Raw genomic sequence first — 25369 nt, 5'->3', positions numbered from 1 at the left:
TTGTGCCCCTATGTGCTTTTTTTAAAATTTTACTTGTAAAAAAAAAAATTACAAGTATTGCAGAAATGTCTCCGCCAAAACACTGTACAAATGTCAGTTTAGTGAACAGAGCTGCTAAAAAAAACATTAATCCTCTATTACAGCAGCTTTTTTCTTCATTTTTTCAGTTGAAGAGGAAGTAGTTCAGGCATTCTTTAACTGTTCTAAAGCCACTCAAAAAAAAAAAAAAAACTGTTCTAAAGCTAAAAGGTGGGATAACTTGTCGATTACCTATTGGCAATTCTGGATATATCATTAAAATTGTTGACGATCATAAAAAGAATACAATCAAGGTATAAAAAAGTGGATTCACGGGGATGGTCCTGTTGGATTGTGGGCTTCAATATCAACATGCCGAATACCAGGAACAAGCTCCTGGATCTCCTTTTCTAGCCTATCCACTTCACTTCCTAAAGCCGTTACTACTTCCTCACCTGCGATGCGACCCAAAGTTCTTAGCATGTTGTAATTGCAACTTTTAAAAGTATTATTCCTCGTCAAAATGCATACCATAATTTGACATGATCTTGAGCAGTGCAGTATCATCCTTCTTGTCATTTGCCGCTTGACGAAACTGTCCCATCAAGTCCAGTCAGCTAATGCATATGCATGGTAACACATGCAGAGACAAAGAGGGGAAAGGGGAGGGGGTGGTTTGCTTGCCCCAAAAGATAGGCAGATAATTTTCACGATTAATCGACAAAAAATTACTCGAGTCAAAGGAGAATCTGTTAATAGACAATATTCCTCATGAAATAACTTTCATGACATGGATAATAACTTGCAAAAATGTCCAACAATGTTTACTTCACGAGTTATGATGAAATCAAACTGATTCCAACTTCAAGGATTAGATCTCGTCTTAGTTTAAGAGGAAATACATAGTAGATAGCATTCTTTCTTATGCCATCCCATTGTATGCATTCTTATAAAAGTAAGTTTGTGAAGACATATAAAGCTTTCACGAGTCCAATGAGAGGCACTTAGCAAAAGAATGTCTAATGAGAGGCTTAAAGGCTTAAACTGCTGGGACCAACAGAGTCAGCTTTTGAAACAAGTATCTCCAATCTGAGCATGTCTAGATATTGCATGAGAGATTGGTTGTTTCCATGAGGCTTAGAGGATCTCTGTGGAAGTTAACACTATACACTTCCCCTCATCCCACCCACACACCTATATGAAATTGTTTCACTAGACAAGAACCTATTCATTTGGTGCAAACTAATAGTCTGTTTCTTGGCTTCTTGGCATTCATTCCATAGACTTTAGAGCACATGCAGTGCAGAAATTTATTGTATTGTGAAAGACATAGAACAAAGCTATTGATTGGATGTGTCCCAACTGCAGCCAGGAACCTAATTAAGTGTACTAATCTCAATGCATGAATAATGATGATGATGAGTGATTAGCATGCATTCCAATTCAAAGAAATGAACCTGAAGAAGTTAGCTTGAATAATATGATTTGGCAAGATTAACTTATATCCACATTTGAAGCATGTAAACATAAAGAATATAGTGTAAGAATTACTATGGCCATACTGACATACTTACAAATCCATTCAATGGAACTATGGATTACGAAAAGTCAACAGAACATGAAAAAATCCCAGGTTAAGATGATTTACCTGTCTGGCCCACTCTTCACGTCCGGTCCTACTTAGATAATTTTGCACTACCATCACACCATTAAAATCTGTCCCATACCAGCAAGCCACCATCAAATTACATCGTTATACCAATAATAATACCATTATACCAGTTGAGAGATTCAAAATAAGCGGTCAGACCAATGGAAGGGCAAGCAAGAACGGATTAATTCAAGATTCCAAAAGAAAGAGCAGACCGAGATTAACTGCAATTCATGTGCTAGTATATTGAAGTCCACAAAAAATTATGGTACAGATATTTATCCTAATTCATTCATTTTTAATCCAAAAAAAGTGAAGTACAATAGAAATATATATATATATATTTTTTTTGGGGGGGGGGGGGGGGGGTGGGGTTGTATAGATGAAGCCAATTATGCAGAAGGCCCAAGCCCACCCCCCCAAACTCTAGCATAGGCACCTTATAAACCCATCATCCAAGTCCGTCCTTCAACGTGGTGCAATGGCCAAGGGGTTAATTTTTTTATTTTTATTTATTTATTATATTTTGAAAAATTACTTATTTAGTTTCTGGGGTTTAAAGTTGACCAAACTGATTCATAATGTATCAAAAATCTCTTTTTAACTAATTTTTTGTCCCCAAGAAGAGGGGGAACGGGAACTTTGAATTAGTAACCTTTACTTCATGAGGCATGATCCCTAACCGATTGAGTTACCCTTTAGGGACAAGGTATCAAAAATATCTTAAAGATCCCTACAGTAAACTAACTATTCAAAATGGTCCCTGTCATCAGCTATTTAAAGAAACTGTTAGATGCACACGTGGATCCACATTACAACCAATCGTTGATTGACACGTGGCATGGCTAATGACTCAGTCTATTATAAAATTACATTTTTCACCCCCCACCAGTGAGGGGTGCCATCTGCCCCCTATGAGGGGAGACTACCCCTCACTCGGTGAGGAGCGGCCACTCTTTCTTCTTTAAAAATAAAAATAAAAAATTATTTAATTTTCTTTTTTATTTTAGGGGTAAAAAAGTAATTTTATAATAGGCCGAGTAATCCCCGATGTCACGTGTCAATCGGCGATTGGTTGTGACATGGATCCATGTGTGCATCTAATGTTTTCTGTCAAACAACTGATGGCAAAGACAACTTTGGACCAATAACTCACCCCATGAATCTTTTAGATACTTTAGATAACCTAGAGATCAGTTTGGTACAACTAAAAACCCTTCCAACTCGGGAATGTATTAGCTCCATATTTTCACCTCTTGTTCATGAATCTCGTTGTCCTCTCTGCAAAGATGGTGAAGACTTGATACATCACTTGTTCTTTGCGTGTTTTTATAGCCGAGTCATATGGAGACTTTCACCTTGGCCTCTTGATTCAACAGTGCTATAATTTCCAAATATATTAAATTGGATCAAAGTCATTATTTCTCCTGCGTTGGTTCTCAATATCCCGAAAACTGATCACCATTACTTCCAAATTTTTGCAACTGTGACATGTGATCTTCTCTGGTTTTCCCGTAACAAAGCTTTTCATGATGGTATTTCCTTTGATGCTCTCCAATTATCTAGAAATGTAAACAAGGTCTCTATGGAACATTTAGTAGCTTGGAAAACAGTTCCAAACATTTTCAGTTGTAGAAAAATGGATTCCTCCACCGCCGTCTATTTTCAAGATTAATTTTGATACGGCAATTCGAGATTCTTTCTCATTACAAGCAGCTGTTTGTAGGAATCATAAAGGAAAAATCCTTCAGCAAGTTACCCAAGTCAACCAACCTTGTCATCCAAATATGGGAGAGGCATTAGCAGCTAAGCTGGCGGTTTCCTTGGCCTCTTTACTTTGTCTCAATCATTTTATTATAGAAGGTGATTCTCTAATCGTTATTTTGGCTCTTCAAGATCCAACTTTTGCTCAAGATTGGCGTATCTCTTTGACTATTTATTCTACTCTTGACTCTATACCTCCCGATTGTTCCTGGTCTGCAAGGAAAATCGATAGAAGTGCAAACTTTTGTACTCATTATGTAGCACATTGGGCCGCAGCCAGGGTAACAACTGGCGGCATTCCCACCTCTCCATCTCCTATTCCTTCGATTCGAATAGTTAGTGGCAAAGATCCACCTTGATCACTTTGTAATTAGTATTATGTATTTGCTTTTTAGTTTTCTTCTTGTTGTTGAGCCATTGGTTAGTATTGGCTTTAGTTTTGTAAGTTCTCAAAAGTATCTATAAAAAAGTGAGAAATTTTTTGCCCCCTTTCTGTGAGCTTTTTGCCCCCTTCCTCTCCTGATCGATTCTAGTTTCACCGAACCATCTACAGTATCTTGGTGCTAGGTTTTGATAGGTGTTTCCAAAGGAACTCTCGCCGGTATGGAAACAGGGTTTTTTCCTCTCCTAGCATTCTAGGCTTCCAGAGGATGGAGCGGTGCTTCTCTGTGGAAGCCAAACGCTTCTTCATTTCGGCGAAGTCTGAAGTGGCGGATTTACGCTTGGAGGAGAGGAGAAAGGGGTTTTTAGGGGCTCTTCTTGTTTACTTCCCGTGTATAAGAGTTGCGCCCCTCTGCATTACGTCATTCTTCATTTTGTTGTTAAATAAAAGCTACTAAAATTAAGCAATCCCCAATGGAACTTCAGAAAATTCCAAAGAAAGTGCTCACATATTAAGCAATAGTATTTTAATATATATAAAAGTCAGGTCTAGTACATCTAGAAATTGTTAGAAAGGGTATTCTTGCAATAAATGTAAGAGAGTTTTCTTATAATAAAGTATACCACACAAGGGTATCCTAGTCCATTGCATTGTCATATATAACTGGACGGTGAGAAGGATATAATATATTTTACCTCTCATTTTACAAACCCTAAAGTAAAATCCTAGGTTGATATTCTTTTATCTTTTTTTTGTCTTCGAGGAACTCATCATTTTTATTTCAATCTCTTTTCCAGCCCTCTTTCTTTCCTTGGTTTATCTTTCTCTGTGCAGTGCCTCCCTTGTGGGCATCACTATGCATGAGGGAGTGTCAGGAACCATCATACCCGATGCTCTAGTTGGAGATTGATGGTGCTATCATCATCATGAAGACCATGATGCTGTCGCTGTTGTCCTCGTGGGTGTTGCCGTTCCTGTGACTCACAGTTGTGTGGTGAACAATAGATCTGCAATTGTGGCGGCTGCGGTGGTCAATTCACCATGAGATGTTTATTTGTTCAGGGTAGTTGTCGCTGTGTATGGTGGTTGGCAATCACCATGCTGGTGGTTGGTGTGGTTGCGGTGTGTGGTGATCGATTCTCTTCTTGTTGAGCTGCCCAGTGATTTTCCATGGAGATTGTTTGCGTTTTCATTGATGTAGTGCCCCAAATTAGCCACTGATTGTGGGTGTTGGGTGTTTCTATTGTGGTTGCTGGTGCTTATATGCGTACAGATTGTCTAAACCATTACAAATGGTTGAAAGTGTGTTTTGCCTGTACTTGAATCTTTTTTAGTGTTGATTTTTTGGATTTGGCTGTCTTGTAATGGTTTTACCTTTGATGTGTTATTCAAAAGGTTTCGACTTCGCCAACAAAATTCTAGTGTGTTGATGTGTGAATGCTTCTACGTTTCGTAGTGGTTTGATATTTATTATTTGCAGCATAATTCCTGCACAATTGTTGATTGTGAGCGTTGGGGTCTAAATTCTTTGTGAGCATTGAGATCTAAATTCCGCGTCTCACAGGCTTCCCTTTAGATAGAAGATTTGCTATTGGCTATTGTACCTATTTAAGTGGTAATTTGGGTACATGGAAGAATAAGAAATAGATAATGGCAGCGCAATTTAGTATAGTTGAGTAAAAAGCAATGGGTCACACTGCCAGTGAGATAATGCAGTAATAACATTTTCTTCACGAAATTGGTCTTCCAGCTCTTAATTCCTAGTCCATTAATCAAGCCTGCACATCATCTCCAATCCGCTAGTTCATAAAAGGACCAAACATACTGATGTTAACTCTCACTTCATTCGAGATAAGATACTGATTGAAGATATATCTACACCATTTATGAAATCTGAAGACCAAATTGCAAATATGTTTATAGTAGTCTTTGGGCCATAATTGATTGGAATTTATTTGTTTCAAGCGACAATTGTAGAATTTATTTGTTTCAAGCTACAATTGTAGAATATATATTCTTCAACTTAAGGGGAGTGTTACCAAGTATTATTGTAATAAAAGTTAAGGGCATTCTTGTAATAAAGTATACCACACAAGAGTTACTAGTCCATTATATTGGTTTTCCTATATATATAGTTGAATAGTGAGAGGAAGGTGATATGCTTTGCCTCTCATTTTACAAACCCTAGAATAAACAGAAATCAACCAAGTAACCACCACACTATGCTCCTTAACTTTGATATTCCATTATATATACATGTCAGTGATGTCACCATGTCCACAACCTATCGATTACATCACCAATGTGATGATATCAACAAACATCAACCTTTTAACATGCCAGGCACCTCAACACTATGAATATTGGAAAAATTAGTGAAGATAACAAAATGCAGATTGAAGAGCAAAACCTTAAAACTTAGGAAGGGATAGGATATGGCAGGATAGTCACCTATTTCAGCCTTAAATCTAAAGAATCCAGGTCCAATAACCTCACTTTTGCAATCATATAGAGCATCTACAACCTACAAGAAAAACTTCCTTTTTCAAACCTGTGAAACACAAACATAACGAAGTGAATTAAGTAAAATCATTAGTATAGAAATACCGGGTCGTTTTTCAAGAAACGCAAAACCTTCTCCATGTCATTGTCATCCATCGCTCTACCGATTAAAGCATGCCGATTCCTCTGGATGAGAAAGATAGCCACCTGCAAGGTAAGCTCAGTTCAATTACACTTACGTTTAAACTAATTACATAATTGTAACACTTTTTTTCTTTTCTTTTTTTATAAGTAATCAAGATATCATTAAAAGCGTAAGGCGCCTATAGGTACATAGAAAGTATACATGAGAAAACACTTAACTAAAAAGATAAAAGAGAACAATAAAATCATGATAACTAATCACCAAAGGAGAAACAAAAGCTGGTATCCAAAGATACAAAGTATAGAAAAATAAAGATTTAAGCTCCTCCAAAGTTGTCATCGTGGTTGAGAGTAGGTGCAGTATGCGTAAAAAGAACGGGGAGTTCATGGACGATCTTCTTCTCATTGTGAGGTTGTCATTGCCTTATGGGATGTATTCTTTAGTTTATATGGAATGTCTTGGGGTGGATGGTGTTCTAATGAGCCAATTGAGACATATGGCGAGGGTTTATTGAAGAATGGGTAGAAGTTCTCTAACCAAACCAAATTTGAGGTGGGAGATGGCTACAAGGTTAGTTTTTGCCATAATTTATGGTGTAGGGATATGTCTCTTCTTAAGATTGTCTTCTAAATCTTTTTAACTCTCTTCTACGGTATTAAATTTAGGCGCAAGATCAAGGTAATTTTTTTTTGGCGGGGGGGGTCGGGGCTCAAACATTGGCCCTAAATTTTATGCCTAATATCAACAAATTAACATATCTATAGCACTAGCACTCCTATATATCAGCACCAACTTGGAACATAGTGGATAGCAGTTATACACATAGAGTGCCAACCTGGAACATAGTTTCCACATTAAAAAAAGTTATCGATTATGGCTTGAACCCATACATGCTGCTACAAGAATATATCCCGCAATCTATCCCATATTTGAGTATTGACAATTATCAAGCAGTCAAGGTTCATAGCCTTGGTTATGTAGCAGGTTATCATTTGATGACTTCATCTTTTACATGGAAGGATGTAAAAGAGGCACTCCTTTGAAGCACGTGTTTCACTTGCAACAAGCCATGTTTTACTTAGGTATAGGCAGTGGCAGAAAAGTAAGAATGATACCACAATACTTAGTATTTAACACAACACTATTTAAAATATAGAAAATACTTGGAGTACTACAACTTTTTTTTTGTTTTTAATAAGGAATCAAAATATCATTAAAAGCAAAAAATGCTGACTTAGGTACACAGAGAGTATGCAGGAGAAACACCTAACTAGGAGGAGAGAAAAAAACAAAAGAATTAAGAAAACTATGCTCCCAGGGAGCTACAAACACAGCTATCCAAGTATAAAGGGTAAAAAAGAAAAATGACTCAAGTTCCGCCAACGACCTCTCATGGTCCTCAAACCTTCTATCATTGGAGAAGGTGATGACCCTCTTTGATTCCTCTCTTGGCACGAACAAAGTTGTGCTTCCATGGCAACACTCCGGGAACTCAAGTGGCGGTAGGACAACATCCACAGACAATGAGCTGGTCGTATCTTTGGTGAAAAGATAGTCTCAGTTTTAATGGCTAGCGTGATAAGTGCCACGTGAAATATCACATCAATTTGTAAACGCGGTGTTGTATCAACTGCCACATGATAGTTCACATTTTAGTGGCTACCATGGTAAGTGCCACATGGACTACCACATCAGTTTAAAGGGAACTTGTAAAAGTTGTAGTCCACATTTCCTTGCAAGAGTATTTGGCGTGTTAAGGCCCCGTCGTGAGTGTCGTTTTTTGTGTGGACAGTAGCTCTAGAAAAGATCTTGACGTATGACAATCTGTGTAGGCAAAATATAGTTGTGGTGGAGTGTTGCAGTATGTGCAAGAAGAGTGGGGAATCCATTGACCACCTATTACTTCACTGTGATGTCGCACGAGATATATGGAGCTATTTTCTTATTTTGTTTGGGGTGGAGTGGGTTATGCCGCAACAGGTGCTGGATTTGTTGAGTAGTAGGGGCAATTCGTTGGATCATGGTCAAGTTAAGCAAATTTGGAAGTAGGGTCCTTTATCTGTGATGTGGGGTCTTTGGCGTGAGGAATTGATGTAGGACAATTAATGGAAGAAATAAAGTAAGAAATTAAGAGGAAGAAGAAGCAGAAAAAGAGGAAAAAGAAATAGAAATCAAGAGAGAAGAAAGCCAAAGGAGATGGACAAAATAGAGAGAAAACATGGCAGCACACGCTCAATTAATCAATATTTTTCATTCATCATAAAACTGTCTATTACAAATGAAAATTATGCTTAAATAGACTCATAGACTAAACCCTAACCCTAACCCTAATCCTAATCCTAATTTGACTAAGGGCCAGGCCCATTATTGGATTACACGTCAATTAAATTAACTAATATGATTAACTTTGGGCCAAGCCCATAATTAAATAAAAATAAAGCTAATACTTTAAATATAAAGGTCCAATTTATTCTGCATCACTCGTGCTCTTGCTTCTAACCCCATTTATCATGCTAGGTTTAAGCATATTGAAGTCGACTACCATTTTATTCGAGAGAAGGTGCTCAATGGTGATATCTCCATCAAGTATATTAGCACTCATGATCAGCTTGCTGATGTTTACACTAAGGGTCTCAGTTCTGCTCAGTTTTCATTTTTACGTGACAAGCTTATGGTTTGTTCCGTCCCCGTTAGCTTGCGGGGGGCTGTAAACAATATCAGCATGTTCAAATACATCTGAATGTGAAGACTCCTCTCTAGTGCAAAACACTAGTCACTGTTCAACTCCTTCAACAAACTCAGATACAAGACTCCTAGCTAATAGATAATATCTTTAGATAGGATTCTGTAAATTCAAATATAGTGTTTGAATTCTGTTTTCAATTCAAATCTCTAGATAGGTTTTATGTTTGTAATTCAAACTCTAGGTAGGTTGTAATTGACCCAAAGATCATGTAATCTCTCTTCTTTATATACGCTACTAAACATCAATAGAAAGCATTGAACTTCAAAATCTATTAAAGCCAACCATGGCGGAACCTTATTCTTCTTCGCCGGCAAAGAATTACCAAACCCAAACCCAAACCCAACCAAGGCTCCAAAAAACTTCACCTTACCTAATTCGGTGGCAAAACAGCACCAACCCTACCCTTCACGACCCTCAAGGATCAAAATGAGCCCATTCCGGCCACCTACTCTGTAAACCGCCACCTCCAAGAACCGGCCGGAACTGTTACCACCACTCTGGACGATGAGCACCTTCGGTCCTTCCTTAAAGGATTTGACAAACTCCTTAGCACCAAAGAGCCACGTTAGCTCCACCACCGTTGAAGCCAGCCATGTGGTACATTGGGAGCCCAAAAACACCACACTGGAGAAGCCCTTCCTCCTTTCTTCCCACCGCAACACCGAGGCACCTTCTACCATCGAGAACACAAAGGTTTTAGCCTCCACGAAGAACCATCTCTCCATTTCCAGTCTCACGCAACAGCCACCACGAGGGAGCACACTAGACGTGCCCCCACACGCCTCCTTTGGTCTATACAAGGGTCTACATCCTTGAAAAAAACCTGGAAAGATTATGGCTCTAGAAATATCTAGAAGCAAAACAAGAGCTCAACACAGACTTCCGACAACAACACGATCTGAACCGAGAACAGCCCAGAATCACTCCAACATGACTTTACCCCAAGGTATCAGAGCCTGTCGCGCTCAAAGGCGACAAGCCGAATCAGAACCCTAGCGGGACGCCCCTACATGCTCCGCTACTAGAGGAGAGAGAGAGAGCGAAGAGAGGGAAGAGAGAGAACAGAGTTTTTTGAAAGACTTATCAAAGATTTGGACACCTTTAGGGTGGTTGTCTGTCTCGTATGAGGACTTTGCCTTTCTCTTTTAATAAACTATTATCCATCAAACTCTGGTCTATGAAAGGGTCGGCCCTATGAGTGCTTACTTTTGGAGAACCAAGGCCACAGGAATAGAAAAGATTCAACGATACCCATATCTTCTCGGTATTGACTTAGTAGTGTATAAAGGTGATGGGGACCAACAAGAATCTTTTCCAATATTTTCACCCCAGATTATGCTTTATATGAAATACCCTCCACACAAACATACACATCCATATTTTTTGTTGCCTTTATACTTAACATTCACTTTAATGAGTTTTATCCTTGTATTCAAGTTATATGGCATATATTCATGAGCAGATTTTATATAGCAGCATTCTAAACACCCTTAAATTAACCCTATCTCAACTGCTAGTCCTATCCCAGAGAGTCAACCTTTAATGACTTAAGTTGAGGCATGATCTTGTTCATCCATCAAAGAACTTCCTAAAAGCAACATAGCATATCTCCTGATCCCGTGAAATTCACAATAAACTAAAAAGTTTCTAACTGAAATCATGTTGAAATGGAAGGTGACAAGCCTCCAAATTTCAGTGGAAGGTTGGATTAAGCTGTGGAAACACTTCTTTTTTTGGTTTATTATTCTACTTACTAAAAATTAATATACTTGTTTTTATTTTTTAAGTGATGTAAAGCTTCCAATGCCTTGAAATGCAATAAGAATATGATGTAATGAAAACTAAGGCTTCTTCCACAATCGTTTACAAGGGTGACTAGAGCTAAGATCAGGTCAAAAGGCATAGTTAATGGAGGTGAAGATGCCTTAGAACCCCTTGTTGGTCCTGGGGGATGGAGAAGGTTAGGTTAGCCAAAAAGATGGTGTTAGAGGTTTGAATCACAAGTTATCAAACCTTTCTAAGGTTAGAAGATTTGGAAAAAATGTCAGAATATTAATTAAATGATTAAATTTATTATTTCCTATCGGCTTAAATTTTTGGGATACGTGGTATTTTTTCTTTTCAATAAGTAATGTAAGTTATTAAAAAGCGTAAGGCCCCCCTAAGTATACAGGAAGTATACACAAGAGGCTCCAAACGAGTAGAAGCAACCCAAATGATACAACAAGAACACCAACAAATCTACACACCCGACAAGCCCTCATACCCAAAACCCACAAAACAAGCAAAGCCCAAAACCCCCTAGGCACTCAACGCTAGAAAGTGTGAGTCTTGCCTTTCCCTTGTCTAGAGGATGCTCCCTTATCACCATAATTTATGGAGCATTCAAAGTCTGAACTCTAATTCAACAATTTACCCTCCATTTTCAGTTTAAATATATTTCACGTGTTGCACTTACTTGTTGAAAGAGAGTTTAAGCCCATACATGAAGGAGAATGTTAGAATTTTAATTAAATGATTAAATTCACCTTTTTCCTATTAGCTTAAATTGTTTAGGATAAGTGGGTTTACAGAAAATGCTCAAGCCAAGCTCAAGTGCTAGGCACTATGATGCTGAAATAACTCATTCCATGCTCCCAAGAAGAGTTTGAGCAACTTTCAACGAGACTACATGTCCCCAAAACCAATTCAAGCTAGTAGGTAAACTAAAATACCTAGGGCTTGAGGACAATAATACGTTATCCTTAAAAAAAATTATGCATAAATGTTGATGAGAAAGACACATCACATACCATTCCAAGTAGATTTCCAACTATTATTGAACCTATAGGGTCATAAATTGCATTCCCTGTGCTATTCACCGCAACCAACGATGCTCCAGCAATGAGAAGACCAGTAACTGCAGCACCATCCTGCACATTAGAAAGCATTAAGAGACATAATATAGTTTGAGCAATATGTGTTCTACAATACTTATTAAAGAATAATAATAGATAGGTAGACTAATCATTGCAAATCATTTCTATTTTTTAAATAATAGTTGCACCAAAGACAACATGTGCATATCAGCATAGACAACTAAACCCCTTTCGGCCTCTCCGTCTCTCACTGGAGCAGCTTTTTTAGGTGAGAAGCTGCGTTCTCCCCTCCCTGTGGTGGTTTCTAAGCCTTTTCAGTGTTACTACAGGAGGGCGAAAAAATTGAAGGAAGGGCATTCTGTGAAGTGGAATGATGTGCTTCTTTCTAACTCACTGGAAGCCGTGAAGACGTCAATTGGCTATGTTGATAAGAGGGTTTCAGGTGCAGAGCCGCCAGCTGAGAAGACGGCAAAGCCTCCTTCAATGAAGAAGTCAGTGACGCCAGTGAATCAGGGCCTTTTTAGGAAGGGGTTTCTCAACCTTCCCCCGATATCAGTGCCTCCCGTGTCGCTTCAGGAGGTCAACAATGGCGGGGTGGTAGGTCCTTCCCCTTCGAGTGGTTGCTTTAATGGTTTCTCCCAATCTCGGAATTGGCCAGTTGGTTTTGGTCATAACGGGGAGATTGTGGTGTGGGAGGAGGATGAAGATGATTATTGGAATGGTTTGCCCTTAGATTGGGTGATGGATGGGGATTTTGGGGAGGAGGCTTTGGCTATTCGGGATGCCATGGAAGAGGAGTTCCAGTTTCTTGTGCGTCAGAAGTCTAAAGGGAAAAGGGAGCTTCTAAATTTGCATAGTTCCATCAACTATGGTGACGCGAACTATCCCTCTAGGCGTAGGAAAGGCAAGGCACACATGTTGTAGGTTTGTTGTGCCTTGACGGGTTGTGGGTAGTCTTGTTCTTAGTTGGATTCTTTTGTAGCTTTTTTTGGTTCTTTTGTGTTTTGGGGCCTTGGTGTTGCGGGTTTTTGTGGGTTAGCATTGGTTGTTCCTGTGTACTTAGGGACGCCTTTCGCTTCTTTTTAATAAAGTTCTTCTTACTTATAAAAAAAAAAGGATAACAAAAAGGTAGAAAACGTGTGTGGGTGTGTGAGAGAGAGAGAGGCAGAGGGAGAGAGAGAGAGAGAGATAGGGTGTGAATAAAAATGTGATTCGTATCTGTATTGTGGGAACCTAAAGAAAAGCAAAGAACGCATGGGAGAAACATTATAGCAAATTCAAAATTCAACTCAAACTTGTTCCATTAAATGTAAAATATACCATTTTATATATATATATCCACTTCTTTCAAAACCACTCATAAGCTGCATAGCCTTGACATTCATTTGAACGAATATACGATATAAAAAAAAAATTGTGGTCTATAAATCAATGAAGATAAGTGGCTTTAGAGTTTTGGTGTTGAAGCCATGCCTCAGAAAAGGGACTAAAAATTATTTCTTAAAGAACTGCATTGAACAACTCACCTATTAAGCTAACATGAGGTGAATGAGCCCTCCTCAACTATGCCTCTCATGCATGATAACTTACGCAAAGCCCCAAAATCAAGGTCACTTTAATTTTTTATTTTTTATTTTTTTTCCCCTTTCTTAGACTTTTTTTCCTTTTGGCTGCGAGGGGAAGGGAGAGGATAATTAGAAAACAAAAGAGATAATGACCCGACAAAGAGAAAAAGAGAGCAAAAGCTGCTTTAAACCGAGTACAGACTAAGGCTACCCAAAACATAGGCTGTTAAATATACAGTGGTTATGCAAAAAGCTCAAGCTCATGCTCAGCTCAAGTCATATGAAGCATAAATGCTACCTTAACAAAGTGAAGCCCACTCCAAAATAATGAGCCAAGCTCTTTTTCTTTTTTTGCTGTGAGAAAAATTGGGATCGGCGTGGCCGGTGAAAACCTTGACCCGTGTCCCTAGGGTCAGGTGACCCCCTATAATGAAGGTTTCGCACTATGATAATAGTGCTTAGTGCAGCTCAAACCCATCATCAAATCCGATAGGCTTTTGTACATGCTTATTCCCTAGATATCATCATTGCTTTTTCTCCGGGAAAAGAAGTTCACAACCTATAAACCTTCTACCTCCACGCGACATTGCTCCCTCAGGCATTCGCCTATTGCGGAAAATTACCTGTTGCTGCCTCCTGTAGGAGTTTGAGCTGTGTCTTAGTCCCAGTGTGGCTGATCATCCTCTCGGACCAGCTACTAATCATCGTCTTGATAAGCTATTGCCTCACCAACTAGCTAATTAGACGCGCGCCCCACCTTAGGTGGATTCCTCCTTCTGGTCGTCAGCCTACGGGGTATTAGCAGCCGTTTCCAGTTGTTGTTCCCCTCCCAAGGGCAGGTTCTTACGCATTACTCACCCATCCGCCATTGGAAACACCACTTCCCATCCGACTTGCATGTGTTAAGCATGCCACCAACATTCATCCTGAGCTAGGATCAAACTCTCCATGAGATTCATAGTTGCGTTACTTATAGCTTCCTTGTTCGTAAACAAAGCGGATTCAAAATTGTCTTTCATTCCAATGAATCATTTGAAAACCAACTTTTGTAAACTCCCAATCATTTTCTTTTTCTATATAAGTAATCGAAATATCATTAAAAGCATAAGGCGCCCCAAGATACACAGGAAGTATACAAGAGAAGCCGTCTAGCTAGTAGGGGCAAAAAGAACAAGAAAATCATTATAACTAATCACCAAAGGAGAAACAAAAGTAGGTGTCCAAAGATACAATATGTTGAAAAACAGAGACTTAATCTCCTCCACATTCTCATGGCCCTCAAAACTTCTATCATTCATTCCCTCCATAGACATCACAAAAGGCATGAAGGCACCATCTTCCACACAACAGCACTCCGAGTGTTGCCAGCATTCCACCAACAAGCATACAAATCAACTACTCGTCTAGGCATGACCCAAGACAACCCAAATTAACTGAAGAACACATTCCAAATTGTACAAGCAACCTCACAATGAAGCAAAATATGGTCCACGAACTCCCCATCCCTTTTACATAAACAACACCAATCATCCACAATGACGTACCACCGACCAACCAAAAAAGGCCACCTTCAACGGAACCTTAGTTCGCCAAACACTTTTCGAAGGGAAACGGACACCATCATGACAACCCATGACACTGTAGAAGAATTTAACACCAAACAACCCTTTTTTGGAAGGGACCCACCACATCTTGTTATCTCCTTCCCATCTCACTCTCACTAAATACAACACCCTGTAGAACGAGGCAAAGGCTTCCAACTCCCAATCATGAGCTGATTTAGTAAAGCTTATGTTCCACTAAATGGCACCTCCAAAAAATTCCACGAATCGCAACAAAAACTCATACCATACGCCTTGTTGGGCTCACTAGAACACCACCCTCCCCATGCACTTCCATATTTAGAGTCGACCACCACCCTCCAGCAAGCCTCTCTCTTGAGCCATAGCACCAAAGCCATTTATTTAAGAGAGCAGGATTGAACCTCAGCAAGTTCCTAATCTCCAACCCTCCCTCAAAGATCGGAGTACAAACCTTGGACCATCTCACCAAGTGATATTTGAACTAATCACCTAGCCCCCATAAGAAATCACGCTGGAGGTTCTCAATATGGTTTGCAACACTCGCTGGGAGAGGAAAAAGGAACATGAAGTTCGTAGATAAGTTGGATAGGGTGTCTTATCAAAAAAAAAAAAAAAAAGATAAGTTGGATAGGGTGCTCTTGATAAAGGTAATCCTATCACCCTTAGACAAATACAACTTTTTCCAACTAGTGAACCGATGTTCTATCTTCTGAATCACATCATCCCAAATATGCTTGGCCTTATAGGAAGCCCTCAAAGGAAGACCAAAATACTTTAAGGACAGAGACACAACCCCACAGCCCAAAATTCCAAATCATATTTAAGTTCATACACTTTGACACGATTCAACCTGTGAGCTTACCCTCCACCACTTCTTTATGGGAGAGGACCATTGGTCCAAAGACCATGGCAACTGAAGCTCAACAAAATACCTCATTCATATATGATATTTTTACCTTATTAAGGATATCAAAACATGACAGGAATTGACTGATCAGACTAATAAGGATATCAAATCATGAATAGGAATTGATTGATCAGACTAATAAGGATATTGCATCAAATACGTCCATAAAAATAATAGCACCTTAACGAAGAACAAGACTTAATGCTCACAATGTATGAGACTAAAAGATGTGTGATACCGTTCAAGATTAATGGCCATAATATGTTTTCCCTTTTAGTGACCTTTTGTTTTTTGTTGGGCTTCTCTGCAATGCTAAAGCAATTTAAGTCGCAGGTTTAGAATAATAAGAGTTGATTCTTTAATTAGACCATTATTAAAATAAGTCAATACAGATTTTTTGCTGTAAAATAAATAGAAGTAACAGAACAATCATATTTGGGGATGACTTGGATCTTGTAGAAACCCTATAGGGTTTGCAAATATTAGCCAATTTTCAACAATGAACAATTATAATGATCTCTATGTGGTCTATAATTACATGTGCCATTTTCATAAGTAACAAGAAATTTATTAACAAAGGAGAATATCAAAATAAGTTTCACCTCAAAAAGTACGATATGAAATTTCACAAATCAAGAAAGTGTAAGAAAGAAGTACAAGAAAAATTCCCAAAAGCAATTTTCCAATCCTATACGGCTCTCGGAATAGCAATTTTGGATCAATCACAGATGGCTCAACCCCGTTAAACAGTCAATTTGTATGTCTCCAAATAGACCACAATCTCTTCTTCTTTTTTTCTTTTTACTTTTGCTTACTCATCTATTCTTTAATTATCTTTATTTATTATGATATTTTCAACCTTCATATTAATCCTGAAAAGAAAAACAAAAACTGTAACTAGTTAGAGGACTGATGGTGACAAAAGCACAATAAATAACCTCTGTCATTACTGCAACAGATGTAGGATCATGACCTCGCCAGACGTAGTCTCTCACTTTCATTCCCTCAGCAGCTGCACCTTTCTTGACAGCTTGTATGGCAACAACCAGTGAAACACCTAAAGAAAAGATTCTTTATTTTTTAAGGGGGGAGAAGTTGAAGGCAAAAAGTGAAACTACATATAAAACCATAATTCAATGAGTTATACCTTCAATAATAAATGAACCACCAAGCACCAGAGCTGCATACATAATATTTTCAGGGGGCTGAAGAAGACACACTTATTTATTAACAATTTACAAGTGGATTTAACAAGGCAACAGCTAAGAACCAGGAATTTATAACAGAGAAGATTTGAGATTTTGGAATAGAAAAGTTGCCAAGTAAAGTTTCACTTGAACAAGTACCTGTGAAGTCCACAAGTTCTGAAAGCCATGAACAATTGTAGCTCCAGAACCAAGACAAAAGATACCGACAGCAGATATCAAAGACCAAACAAATCTTTCTTTGGAGTATCCATAACTGTACAACAATGAAATAATAATTTCAGCCTTTTTTTTTATAGGTAAGTCAGATAAATTTTATAAAAAGCACAAAGACGCCCCTAAGCATACATAAAGTACACAACAAGGGCACCAAAACAGAAAAAGAAAGAAGAAAGAAATAAAACAAAACCCGCAAAAGCCAAAAACAGGAGGAAACCCAAGCACCCTAACAGGAACCAGCCCACAAAACCTAGAGAACAATACATCACAGCAAGGGCCCTTTTGCCTTGCCCCAACTAGAACCAAAACCCCTAACATCATAATTAATTGAGCACTCTAAGTTTTTCACCTCTCTACTCCCTTATAATTTCAGCTTATATACATAGAACAAACAGAATAAGAATTATAATTTTTGTTTTTACTCTATGAACCTGTGCACATGTGAGTGTAATTTTGAAACAGAAAAAAAAAAGTCACTGGCCACTCTATGCAATAACGTTTCAGATGTGTTAAAAATAATCATTTGGAATTAATGATGTAACAGGATAATCATAAGCGCATTCAACATTTCTAATTCCAAACAGAATGTTAATCAATTTGTTCAGTCAATTGAACTCATGTATAGTACATGAAAAATAAAGAAGCTACGACTAGTTCTAGGTGGAGATCTAGAGAAAAGAACGTAAAATTTTGATGCAAGAGTGCAAAACTTCCAGAGAATGGCCCACATTAATTTCATTCATTTCAATTCCTTTCAAAGTAAAGCCTGCAAATATAAATCTGATTTTAAAATACAGTTACTAATGGTGGGCATAGGTGGCTCAAGCATCATATACTCACGGATGTAGAGCATCTGGTGCACGTCTTGAACTACTCAAACCATAAGCAAGAAGCACCTACAAAGTGAACACTCATTAGTCTCCATTCAATAATCAATAAATTGAGTTAAATTCAAAGTAACAAATCAAAAACACGAATATTCAAAAGAGCACGGCTGACTAACTCAAAAGTGTACCTGATTTGCAAAATCTGCAACCGAATGCACAACTTCAGCCAACATAACATGGCTAGAGGTTGCTAACCAGACCCCAAACTTGAGAGAAAAGACAAGGAAGTTGCACCACAATGCAGTTGTGACCGCTCGTTGACTAGAAAAGACAACAAAAGGATTAGATCGTAAAGAAGCGGACTAAAATTTGTTGGCGTTCTATGCATTACAGACAAGCATCAAACTCAAAAAAAAAAAAAAAAAAAAAAAAAAAAAAAAAGTCCTTTTAGCATTTGAATGAATGGCTTATAAGCATGTGCCTGTCAAGGGGTACATTTCTGACCCAAATATCTAAATGGTCCGCTAAATTCTTTTCTCTAAATATACGTATACATATTAAATTCTTTTTCTAGCTCAAACCTCTGGAATCCATCTCCAAAGAATTCCCTTTTTTCTTCACAACCTTGTCAAAGCCCTAATTCTATCGGAAAAGCACAACCTACTACTCAATAAGAAGGGAGCCTTTAAGAGATATATATATATATATATATATATATATATATATATATATATATATATATATATATATATATATATATATATATATATATATATATATATATATATGTATTATGTAAGTTTTCAATGTTATTGCTCTCATATACACAATAAAAGGTTGTAGGAGAATGAGGTCCTTGAGATGGTGGTTCGTGGAGTCTAAGGAATTCGATTTATCGGTGGTGGGAGGCGCAACATGACTAAGGATCTGCGAAAGATGTAAAGGATTGACGAGGTCCATCCTCTTTGACAAAAACGAGACAGCTTGGCTGATCAAGTCCTTTGATGATCTGGTGACAGTGAAAGATTCTAGAGTCTTATGGAATCAATCCTTTCTTGGCTACCCCCTGGATCCTTTTTTTTTTTTTTGATAAGTAAAAGAATTTCATTAAAAAAGCGTAAGGCGCCCCTAAGTACACAGGATGTATACACATAAGCAACTCAGCTAGCCCACATAAAAAACCCAATAAAACCACAAGGAACCCACAAAAAAACCCCTAACAAGCATAATAGAAACCTTCACAAAACAAAAGAAACCCCCAATAGTAACCCCTGAATACAAAAAAAAACCCTAAAAGCACCCAAACCAACCCGCTCAGCAATGCTCCAACAGGCATGGCTTTTTCCTAGTACTTGAAGAATTCGAGGGTAGGAGAAGAAGCGGTTCCATCTTAGTGCCTCAAGGGAGTTACTGGCTGGCCTTCTTAGCTCCTAGCGGGGTCTCCGACGACCCTCTCTCCTTTCCATTCCCGGCAAGCAGCCTTGGGTACGTCGGAGGCCACATATTCTTCAGCTTCCGGCGACCCAGCTGAGCTGGTTTCTTCTCTACAGCTTCTGACAATTCTTGGATCCACCGACATCCCAGCTGAGCCGATTCCTTTGGGCCTTTTGCATTCTCTGGCATTTCAGTTTCTCACCCCTGGTGGTCCCTCCAGCGTGGCTGGGTCCCAAGATCTGCCATATTTGGAGTCCACAACTACTCTCCACCATGGTCTTTCAACGGAGCTAAGAAGGCCAGCCAATTCCTCCCATAAAGATCTTCTAAGAGAATTGTTATTAGGACTGTAAACCCCCACAAAAGCCCAAGTAAGAGAATTGTTCTTAAAGAGCAAGCCACAACGTACTCCCCCACACAAACCTCAATCTTCTCCACAACCCTCCTATCCCACATCAGCAGAATACCATCGAACACCCTAGAAGGAAGATGACACTAGTCGAGGAACTAACAACCCCACAAGCTTCTAACAATACTGCTAGAAATAAGCTCCAATTTAGTGTCATGCAAGCATATAATGGCTGCCTTCCACTGCCTTAAGAGATTTCGGACTTTCAAGCGCTTGCCAGCTTGATTTAACCCTCTGGCGTTCCATGAAATCAACCTAGGTTTCATGTAAAACCTCTTAGAACCCTCCCCTTGTTTCTACCATAAGAATCACTACCACAGTGCGCATCTTAATTAATGGAGCTGAACAGACTATTGATTTCGCTCACACCTTTTTTTCCCACTTTCGAACGGGAGCCCGTATCCTAAACATCATTGCTTGCAAAAATATCAGCAAACAAAGTTAATAATCTTCTTCCACTGCCTTAAGAGATTTCGGACTTTCAAGCGCTTGCCAGCTTGATTTAACCCTCTGGCGTTCCATGAAATCAACCTAGGTTTCATGTAAAACCTCTTAGAACCCTCCCCTTGTTTCTACTATGAGAATCACTACCACAGTGCGCATCTTAATTATGGAGCTGAACAGACTATTGATTTCGCTCACACCTTTTTTACCCACTTTCGAACGGGAGCCCGTATCCTAAACATCATTGCTTGCAAAAATATCAGCAAACAAAGTTAATAATCTTCTTTCGTAGCCATCACAAGAAAGAACCCACAAACAGACCAACCCTTTACTAGAGAGGCACACGATTGGGAGGTGGATGCTTTTGCTTCTTTTCTCCAGGCGCTGCATTCAGTTAGAGTGGGAAGAGACAGAGAAGACAAGTTGTGGTGGGTCCCCTCCAAAAAAGGTTTATTCAAGGTCAAGTCATTCTTTTGCTCCTTGGCATGTTTTGGAGGTAGCCGCTTCCCCTGGAAAAGTGTGTGGCGCACTTAGGCGCCTTCAAGGGCGGCTTTTTTTGCGTGGTCAGGGGCTCTTGGCAAGATTCTTATCCTGGATAATCTCAGGAAGCGACATGTTATCGTAATAGACAAATGCTACATGTGTAAGAAGACTGGTAAGTCTGTGGATCATCTTCTTCTTCCTTGCGACGTGGCTTCTACTTTGTGGAGTTCTTTCTTCAGTCGTTTCAGGGTGTCCTGGGTTATGCCCAAATGGGATATCGACTTGCTTGCTTGTTGGTGGTCCTCTAGAAGGCCGAGGAGTGTTATGGTGTGAAAAATGGCGTCTATTTGCCTCTTTTGGTGCCTTTGGAGAGAAATGAACAATAGAAGCTTTGACAATTTGGAAAGGTCCTTGGAGAAATTTTATCATTTTTCTACCATACGTTGTACCTTTGGACTATGGCCTATTTGTACCCTTGTCTTTTAGCTTTGATGTCTTTCTTGCTCTTTTTTTATTTCTTCTTGGTGTTTCCTTTGTATACTCCCAATGTATTAAGGGGTGCCTTACGCTTTCAATGAGATTGGTTCATTAGTTATCAAAAAAGATTATATATATATATATATTATGAATAATATAAAAGGCAAGGAAGTTGCACCACAATGCAGTCGTGACCGCTCGTTGACTAGAATAAACATATGAAATAGAAAACAAAAACAAAAGGATTAGATTGTAAAGATGTGGACTAAAATTGTTGGCATTCTATGCAATACAGGCAAGCATCAAACAGGAAAAAAAAAATGTCCTTTTAGCATTAGAATAAATAGCCTTATAAGCATGTGCCTGTCAGGGGTACATTTCTGACTCAAATATCTAAATGGTCCGCTAAATTCTTTTCTCTAAATATACGTATGCATGTTAAATTCTTTTTCTAGCTCAAACCTTTCGAATCCATCTCCAAAGAATTCCCTTTTTTCTTCACAACTTTGTCAAAGCCCTAATTCTATCGAAAAAGCACAACCTACTACTCAATAATAAAGGAGCCTTGAAGACAAAGACAACACCAGTTGACAAGGGTAAGTCAATGAGAGACTTACCCTTTGTCTTTTATTTTTGCTGACTTTCTCACCCTTTTTTCTCTTTCTACTTAGGTGTTTCCTTTGTATACTCTCAGCGTACTAAAGGGCGTCTTACGCTTTTTTAAATGAGATTAGTTTCTTACTTATCAAAAAAAAAATTATTGAAAAAGAAGAAAAGCTCGCGTACACGAAAAATATACAAAAGAAGTGACCACTCTATTGGGGTCGAAAATTTAAAAAGTTACCAAAATCTACAAGGTTAGAGGAGAAATCAGGAACAAAAGTAACAGCCCAATCTAAAAGGGACCTAAAAAATGCGGCTTTTAATTGCAACACATTAGACTCGCGGTCCTCGAAAAGACGTCTATTTCTTTCTCTCTAAATGCTCCACATAAGTAAATTAGGGACGAGTTTCCATATGACCTCTTTGGATTGTCTCCGCACTTGCGTCGTCCAACATTTAAGTAACTCTAGAATATTGCCTAGAATGACCCACAAGACTCCAATAAAATGAGAACCAAGTGTCATATCTCGCTAGTAAATTCGCAATGGATGAGAACATGGCTTACGATCTCCTTGCTCTTTTTACAAAGACAACACTAGTTGACAAGGGTAAGTCCCCACCTCTTACAGTTGTCAATCGTAAGGATTTTACCCAAAGCTGCCGTCCAAGTAAAGAAAGCAATACGAGATGGAGCCTTTACCTTTCAAACGCTCTTCCAGGGAAAAGGGGAAGACTCTCCAGATTGTAATGTATTGTAATAGCTCTTCACTTCATACATGTGATTACGTGCTGGGGGCCAAAACATTTTTTATCTGTCTCTCTCAATGGGTTTTCAAAAGAGTATAAAAGATCGAGGAAGCTACAAGAGACTCAAGCTCCCAATCCCGGATCGCCTTGTAGACATCAAATCCATACAGAACTAATCAACTTCCCCTCCTCTTTTATAAGATCATCTAAGTTTCTAATGGCTGCAATGGAGCAATATCCAAGTAGATAAAACATTCAATGTTAATTTCAGAGAAGAGGTTCCAGTTTCTCTCAACATCCCGGGCAAATTAATATTTTTCCTTGACTCTTTTGCAATGTCTAGAATCTAGATTTTTTTTTTAATCAATTATAAAAATGAAAAAAAAAATATATTATTATTATTATGTTCTTCTGGGTAAGAGGGGAAAGAACACAAATTGGCTTAAGTGAAGTTGAATAAGAGAGAGAAGGCCAATAAGCGGGACCTACAAACCTACAACTTCTAGGCAATTGCTAACTGGAAGAGGAGGTGTGGCACTTATAAAACCAACTCTACTCCCGCTTCTTACCGATATAGGACGGGGGGGTACCTTTTGTCTCTTTATGGATAAGAAGGGAAAGAACATAATCAGCTTAGACGAAACTAAATTTGATATTTAGCACTCTTTTTTTGATAAATTTGAGGTCAAACCCTGAGGCCCTCTCTTGGTCAGTGAAGGCTAAGATCTTTTAGTTGAACAGAGAGCCCCACCATTGATAATATTCTACCCGTAAGATCAGTGACGAGAATGTATCTTAAAGCAGTTAGTCGTGCCAATAGTAAGCAGAGTTTATAAATTTCTCATCAATAGCTGTATTCTATCCGTAGCTTCCATCTTTTCATATTAGATGCTAAATAATGATATTGGGGTTCAAGATATCCTGAACTTGTCCCACATCTGTTGTGCAGTCATTAGGAACAGGAACTACACCCACAAACTGTACAATTTTTTCCCAACTATTCATATTGTCATTATTGAAATTCCACATATGCTACTACTCTCCATAAAATAATACCCAGCTTCACCAAATTAGGAACATAAACATTTCCAATCTTCAATGCAGAAAACAAATGACGAGCAAGGTAAAGGAAAACCCAGAAAAGGAGGCAAGACTCTTACCTGTGTTGATCACTGATTTCAATCTTCTTCGCATGTTTGGCCCTCGTAAAAAAATCTGACCCAAAAAAAGGAAAGTCCATTCTTAAAATTAAAACAGAAATCTCTGATTTGAAAGAAAATCGCATACGATTAAATTCGAAAAAGAGAGCGAGAGAGAGAGAGAGAAAACTTACCGCGATGGGAGGAGTATTGATGGTAACCGGGACGGCGAAGGCCGTCCAAGGAAACCAATCCGAGTAAAAGGAATCTTTTCGAGGAACCAAATGTGGAGCTATTGCTCTGGTTTTCGCGGTGGGAGGGGTGAGAGGGTAAAAATGGGGAGAGAGTGCGAGAGTGGAAGGAATGAAAGGAAGAGCGTTGGAGTTGGTGTTGGTGTTGGTTGGAGGAGCAACGGCGGAGGTAAAGGAGGAGAAGATTAAGGCAAGGCTCCGCCTTTCTCTGCATGCTATTGACTACTATTTGCAGTGTCAGGTTTTTGCTATCCCCTACAATTCCATTTTCAAAAAAAAAAAAAAAAAAACAAACAAACAAACAAAGAAGAATTGTGCTGCAGGTGAACAGCTTTTCAGGCTTCTTCCACGAGCGAGGTTCCAAAGGTCTGATTGAATAAAGGAGAGATTCTTCTCTCCCTTGCAGAATATCCCTGCGTGGGTTAATTAATTTCTTTCTTTCTTTGTTTCTTATTATTATTACTATTATTATTATTTTTTTTTTTTCTTCACATTCGCACCATGATCATGAACAGTGCTTTCTTCCTAACTGAGTTTGAAAAAACAATTTATAAAAGAAAAATAATTCATTTTCTTTCCCCGTCCTTCTCTCATCTTTCTACTTTCCAAAATCATTATTAAATTTGTGGGGTTGATTTGTATCCCAACATAGGTCTTACAAATCTAATAATAATTTTAAAAAGTAAAAGAATATGAGAAGGATCCGAAAATAATGATTAGCACATCTCTTTATAAAAATGTTATGTATCCGTTTGCATATGAAAGGCACACACATCGATCCTACACTTTTTAAGATTGATCCTCATGCAATTGAAACTCAATTTTGAGCTCCCAAAATCTTAGAAACTCTATTCTAAGCCATATTTAAGCCTCCTTAAATCTATTGAAACCAATTTGCTCAAAAACATAGCTTCTTGGAGCTTTAGAGCGAAGACAAGGGCATGGAAGAAGCCCAAAATTGACGTCTCTTGTCAATTTCATAAGTGAATACTTACGGAACTGGGAAAATC

The 25369-nt window shown here is 38.6% G+C and overlaps 1 protein-coding gene across 1 annotated transcript; it reads right to left on the bottom strand.

Annotated features, from left to right (window-relative positions):
- LOC133864926 (metal tolerance protein C4) lies at nt 1-24836 on the bottom strand. Its single transcript, XM_062301371.1, has 13 exons — nt 24303-24836; nt 24130-24184; nt 18561-18693; nt 18386-18441; nt 17468-17582; nt 17269-17326; nt 17060-17178; nt 12001-12120; nt 6423-6524; nt 6267-6339; nt 1667-1734; nt 550-613; nt 1-473 (listed from the first exon to the last, which is right to left on the bottom strand). The coding sequence occupies exons 1-13, from the start codon at nt 24571-24573 to the stop codon at nt 349-351; spliced, it is 1359 nt and encodes a 452-aa protein (XP_062157355.1). The 5' UTR covers nt 24574-24836; the 3' UTR covers nt 1-348.
- Between the last annotated feature and the right edge of the window lie 533 nt (nt 24837-25369).

This window comes from Alnus glutinosa, chromosome 3 (assembly GCF_958979055.1).
Source record: "Alnus glutinosa chromosome 3, dhAlnGlut1.1, whole genome shotgun sequence".
Classification (NCBI taxonomy): domain Eukaryota; kingdom Viridiplantae; phylum Streptophyta; class Magnoliopsida; order Fagales; family Betulaceae; genus Alnus; species Alnus glutinosa.
This window is presented reverse-complemented; position numbering and strand designations above follow the sequence as displayed.